The sequence below is a fragment of the Sphaeramia orbicularis genome, chromosome 12, assembly GCF_902148855.1.
Source record: "Sphaeramia orbicularis chromosome 12, fSphaOr1.1, whole genome shotgun sequence".
NCBI classification, from domain to species: Eukaryota; Metazoa; Chordata; class Actinopteri; order Kurtiformes; family Apogonidae; genus Sphaeramia; species Sphaeramia orbicularis.
Window position 1 is genome coordinate 35,203,863 of NC_043968.1, and position 6,298 is coordinate 35,210,160.

The 6,298-nt window shown below is 37.2% G+C and overlaps 1 protein-coding gene across 1 annotated transcript; it reads right to left on the bottom strand.

Annotated features, from left to right (window-relative positions):
- Window positions 1-244: 244 nt before the first annotated feature.
- On the bottom strand, window positions 245-5,937 carry LOC115429083 (peroxisomal succinyl-coenzyme A thioesterase-like). Its single transcript, XM_030148332.1, has 10 exons — window positions 5,745-5,937; window positions 5,525-5,624; window positions 5,239-5,429; window positions 4,935-5,098; window positions 4,464-4,583; window positions 4,277-4,347; window positions 4,102-4,195; window positions 2,255-2,335; window positions 1,202-1,340; window positions 245-651 (listed from the first exon to the last, which is right to left on the bottom strand). The coding sequence occupies exons 1-10, from the start codon at window positions 5,935-5,937 to the stop codon at window positions 527-529; spliced, it is 1,278 nt and encodes a 425-aa protein (XP_030004192.1). The 3' UTR covers window positions 245-526.
- Between the last annotated feature and the right edge of the window lie 361 nt (window positions 5,938-6,298).

Genomic DNA, 6,298 nt, shown 5'->3' on the forward strand with positions numbered 1-6,298 from the left:
GGTCCCACCCCCATCAACTGGTGTTGGAATTGAACCCAGGACCTTCTTGCTGTGAAGCATAAGTGCTATCCACTGCACCACCATGTCGCAAATGACTGTTTTTGACCGAAAAATCCCTTTTATTTTCATGGTAATCCCATAACCTCACTACTTACTGTTCTCTAGACCGCCTATGTCTTAGTAATAAACCACAAAAATAACCAATTAATCTGAAAGGAATCTTTTTTTTTCATATGACTTTTTCTATTTATAAAGAAAATATCTTATGGAGGAATAGTATACAGTACAGCAGTAATGTATATGGTCTATGTGGTTAAAACACCTCTGTAACATGTGTTAATTTAAATAATAATTTATGGCAACTGATCAGGTCTTTATCTCCAACAGCAGAGAGTCTAAAGGACAGAAGAGTTCTTTGTTAAGTACATGGTATTCAAGGCCTATAATGATAAGACCTGACACCATATCATCATGCTGAAGTATATTATTTCTGTAATGATTCATGCTGTATGTGCTTTGTAGTCCATCACATCTTGGCTCTAGGATTTGGAGTGGAGTACAGATGGTGCTGCAGAAAAGCCAAGATCTTCTTCCAGGAGTCTTCCTGAGCGTCTGAATGAGGTTTGGTTTGTCCTCCCCACAGCAGAATCACTGCCAAACACAGTTGTGGTTTAGAGATGATAGAGATGATACTACTACATAAAGTAGTACAGAAGAAAGAGCCCTGGTAATAAGTTCTTTAATGTTAATGTGAACTTTGTGGCTTGTTGAAGAATTAAAATAAACCCAATGAGATCTATGTGGCAACCTCAGCTAATAAACACAGGGACATAATCTGCACATCATGTGAACCTTTTCATGGCATGATCAGCTGTGTTGGCTGTATTGGAGTCAAATACAGCTGTATGAGAGTCAAATACAAATTAAAAGTTGGTAAATAAAGTCATCTGCAAGCTTCTGGATGACTTCTCCTGTCCTCCATACAAGTTCAAATAAACAGATAAATCAGTTTAGTAAATCAGTTTAGTAAATTAGCAAAAACATCACATTTTGTCCGGTTGTAGATTCCTAACTGTAATGATATGATGCTCTTCAAAACTATCACTGTGAGCTGCAAGAGCTGAAGAGCTGTTTCCCCCCACTATTCTTTGACATTAACAACAAAACAAAGCCTTTGCAACTCTCTACAGGCATAGCTCACCTTTGGGTTTGGTTTTTGCCATGAAAGTAGTGGCTCTGAAGTGTGGGGAGTAGGGCGGCTCTATCATATGTCCGGTACCGTGGTAAAACACCTTGGTCAGCAGGTGATCCTTCCCAGCTGCATGCACCATTTGGGCAATCTGAGGTCAAAGGTCAGTTAAAAATAACACAAACAAAAGGCAGATATGTAGATATGTTTGGGAACATCTTTAAAGTTGGCTGATTGGTGGATTTTTAGAAGCTGATATAATAAGAATAAGAATAAGAATAAGAATAAGAATAAGAATAAGAATAAGAATAAGAATAAGAATAAGAATGATGATTTGGAATAGACAAAAACAGATACTATATCATCCAATCTAACTGAAAGTAAAAGGAACATAATGTTTACAAAGTGCTGCATGTCCAGTTCTATGACCGTGACAGTTCTACAGACTGACTTCTACTACTGATCTAATCTGGCACCAGTGAATCACTACTTTTAAGTGTTCACATTTTAAGGAATAGATCAGTTAACACCCATGGATATCTGTTTTGTTGGTTACATGTAGGGAATCAGCTGCCTTTAGGGGAAAAATAGACCCAAATAATGTAAATTATCATATATCAAGGTTGAAACTTTGTAAGGTTAGGGTACAAACATGATGTAAAAGTGCTGGTCTATGAATGAATGTGTGATTGAGGTTATAGGTGAAACTCAAGAATAGATGGTGGACTGCTGCTAATTGATTGAAATAACATGGACAGACTAATGATATCATAATTTAGCAACTCCATTAAGTATACATTATTTTACTTCCATTGCTACAAACCAATCCAGCAGCACAGCCTGCCCTCTGGTGGTGTAACACATCTTTTACAAGAGAAGTGCAAAAACTACAAAGAAAAAAAAATCTAATACTCAAAGTTCATGGTACCAGAATGTAAGTCTATGTAATGTGCCCCTGAAGTGAAATATCTAGGTGATAATAGGTTAAATAATAACAATAATAGTATTAATAATACCAGGGCTTTAGAAAAAATATGGAATATGCATGTGTGTGTTTGTACTCACATCTTCAGCCAACTCTACTGCAGGATAGCTCTGATCATCGTGACCACATACCAACAACAATGGACACTTTATTTTCCCCATCTGAAGAAACATATAACATGTGACTTTTAGGACCCATCCAGATTTTGTTTCATAAACATTAAATGTTACTGACGTAGCTGTTCATCTTGTATCTGATATTTTAATCTTCTAAATCATTTTATGTCTTTTTTTTTATCTAATACTGAATTGCTTTCTCTTGTTTTTTTTTGTCATTGTTTTGTCCACTCTTTGTTGTAATTCAATTATTTCAATTAGGTTTTATTGACTGAGTGTTCTTTTTTATTGTTTTAATCATCTCTGCTTCTTATTGTCTCAGTTTTATGGTAGAAGAGGCCTCTACCTTAACACAATGCATGATGGTGTAAAAGTTGAATGAATGAATGTACTGTTGGACACCAAAGCCAGTTTATTGTCCAGGTAATAAAAATATATTAGAATTATTCTGGATGAGATTCAGTTATGTTTAGCATTTGTGCCAATGCCGTAGATGCTCTCTCCTCTTCTATTTAACAGCTTTACCTTGTATGGATGTTTTTGTCAGAGTTACTTCAGAAGTGTGATGTTGTAACAGCTGATATTTTGGTCTGGTTCATTGCATGAGTTCAGTTTAATGTTGAAACTCACACCTGACCTGATCCAAAGGTGGACACGGAAGAAAATGCATTTGCTGTTGAATTTGCCAACTGTTTGCGGAAACTTATTGTGTTATTGTGTGAAAATACATCCTGGTGCACCTTGAACTGCGGATGTGGAACAAAGGACAGCAGGCTGCAGTGAGCCTTGGGAGTCGTAAGCACATTCAACAACAACAAAAAAAAGTCTTTGGCTGTGTTCTAACCTGACACTGACGTGTGTCTTAGATATCTCCTCTCAAAGAGGCAACTGTAACTGCAACTATTCACACCTGGCATTAAAATGAATTCCCAAACGTGTCTTGAATGATTGAAAAAACAACCCTTCAGCTTTCAGATTTTGTTTTTTCTCACACTAATCTCTAGCTTTTCATGAAACTCAGGAAATTAATAAAACACAGCTAAGAGCTGTGGTTTGTTGGCAGTCTTCTGTATACTCTTTTTCCTGCCTATCTCTCAGATTTCTCCATTGTCTTTCAACTTGAAAGATATAAAATTTACACAACATTTCACACCCCATGTCAACAAAAGCAGCTATTTTTCTGTAGATTTCAAATGCAAACCATCTTTTTAGCAAAATGCCCCAAATGGTTTCACATTTGTGGTGCAAAACAGACATGCACCTGTTCTTTTGTGGAAAAGGGAAAACAATGACCTTCACCCATGGTATAAAGAATGAAGTACTACTATGTTGTAAGGGCTGTTTTTGCCGTGCTCTGCTTCTAAGATCCAGATAAACGACTGCACTGTGACTGACACAGCAATTTTAAAACTTGTTCAGCTTTAAAAATTCAAAACCACTTCCTAATTTCATTGTACACACAATGGCATTCAATATTATTCTATTTTCTGTTCATATTAGTCATTTAACATGTTTTAAATAAATCAATATCCCAAATAAAGTCTTATTTGGCCTCATGCAAGGACAATTTGTGTGAATAGGTTTGTTTTAGACAATTTGTACCATTCACCATTTTATCTCATACAGGGTATTTCTTGTTAGCTATAAAAATGCAATATTTCCTGTATGAGACAGTAGTCACAAATACTCAGTTTGATAAATCATTTTTGGCTAAATTAATCATGATTAACAAAAAGTATGTGCAGTTAAGAGAGTTTGGTGAATTTGACTTGAGACAGTTGTTTGATGCTCTCTGTGTGATATGTACACACATCTACTTTCTTTGAGATGTCACTGGGTATGGGTAGGCTCATGTCCCTCCAAATTTGATAGTTGTTCTCATCCACATGTAGCTTGTTGAGATTCCTGTTAATAGAAATAAATATTTCCACATGGGTAGTATAAATGTTGTCCAGTTGTTTACCTTCCTGACCGACAGATACGTACGTTTGTATCATTTCACCCATGGACCTGTATGGATGACAGTGGAACCCACTGATGCAAACACAACAACGAGGCTGGAAAATAAAGACAAAGAAGAGAAAGTTAAAAAAAAAAAAAAAAAAACCCTGCGGACTCTCAGTTTTGCACAGCTGAGAATGCCTTAAAAACAGAGAGAAACAAATCCACTTACATTAATAATGGTGCTTTTAGCTGCCAGGTTAAAAGTTACGAATGAACCAAGGGAAAGACCAAATATTCCAACTCTGTCTGGCGTCACTAGAGGATGATCCTGAATGATATTAAATGCTTTCTGTGTAGAGACAAGTGTAAAACATTGCATTCAGTGTAAAGACATGAATTCTAATTCTACACACTGCATTTTCTGACACCTTTAGTTTTATTTCAATTATTAATAGTCATAATAATTATGAATGTAACATTCAGTTTCTGTATTTAGTTCCTCCTAAACCTTACACACTGGATCTTTAACATGCCACACTTTTCCCAAGACCAGCTGGTTAATTGTTTATAGATTTTAGCTCTGAATTTTTAATAGACTGAAATTCTAAATATTAATGTGTACTGCAGCCACATGAACAAAAATATCAGCTTTTGAACAAACAGAATGCAGAAAGTCTAGAGATAGAAAAATCACTGAAACCTCAAAATAATTGTAATCCAATCGCGCTGTTGGAATCTCTCCAGATGTGAGATATTCCAGTGCCAGACTAACAAAGCCATGAGATGCCAACAAGGCTGCACGATGCTCCAGCAGACCTCCACCCCCTCCCCACAGGTCCAACAGTCCAGGGAAAGGTCCCGGGCCTTAGTGAAACAGAAACAGGTAGTGAAGTTTAATGACAGCAGCCGCTGGTCACAACAAAACCATTACACTGAGCAGGTCTATTATAGACTCAAGAAAAAGCTACAAGAGGAAACGTGTCTTTCCAGGTGAGCAGGTGTACCTGGGGGTATAAACAGAGTCCCTCTCATTCCTCTCTCTCTGATATCGATCCTTTTGACTCCTGGAGCCATGTACCATCTCTCTGTGAGCACCGAGGCCAGAGGAGTCTGGTCTCTGAAGGCCTCCACTAAATGTCCACAGTGCACTGAGATGTTCACCAGCATGGGCGTGCAGACATTCATTTTCCTTAACCTGACAGGAGACAACAGGGGATTTATTCATCTGTAGTTCTGTTTTGGCTTTTATAAGGCAGAGGTGCATGTGTGCAGCTTTTCTCAGTGGGTCACCTTAGACCTTGACGGCTCCCTGGTACAGGACGCAAACTCCACAGCAAACCCATCGGCTCTTTTCCTGTGTACGTCCCCCCAAAACTCACATCTTCTGAAACTACAGGAACAATCGCATGTTAAAAACAGCAAGATGTGACACAACACGTCCACGGGGTGCATTTGATGACAGTAAGGACTTGAGGATGTTGTTTTGAGTTAGAGGAGGATGTGAACCCACCAGATACTGATCCTCTGTGATCACTGATATAATGACCATAAGCCTCCCAGTAATTGTCATCCTCAGAGAGGTGCAGAGAGTGGACTGTTACCGGACATCCTGGAGGCAGATTCTCCACCAAGACCTTGAACGCCTCATCAACAAGAGCTCGACTTGGGTAAACTGAGAGAATCGGAGGGTCTGTGTAGGGCATCGTCTATTATCTCCTGTGAAATACACATATGTAGCCTACATGAATTCAGTTCAGCAGGAAACACATAGTAAAAATGTATAATGTACTGGATATGTTGTAAAAATATAAAAGAGTTTCATGAAATTTACAAAAACACATTGTATTTAAGCATGAAATTTAGAAACCTCCTGCTAAAAAACTAACAAATATTGTGTGTTAAATTGTGTTAATTAACCCTTAATCATTTTTAATTTGTACATTGAATTTGTACATTGAATTAATGATATTTTACATAATTTGTTAAATATCATTAATTAAACTGAAGTAATTAATGTGACTATTGTAAGCTAATATGTATCTTGAGCTTAAATACAGCAAATAT

Coding starts and splice junctions, on each gene's coding strand:
- LOC115429083 (XM_030148332.1), bottom strand. CDS start 5,937: ATGCCCTACACAGACCCTCCGATTCTCTCAGTTTACCCAAGTCGAGCT. Junction 5,625..5,744: donor TCACAGAGGATCAGTATCTG/GTGGGTTCACAT, acceptor TTGTTCCTGTAG/TTTCAGAAGATGTGAGTTTT. Junction 4,584..4,934: donor TGGATTACAATTATTTTGAG/GTTTCAGTGATT, acceptor GTCTCTACACAG/AAAGCATTTAATATCATTCA.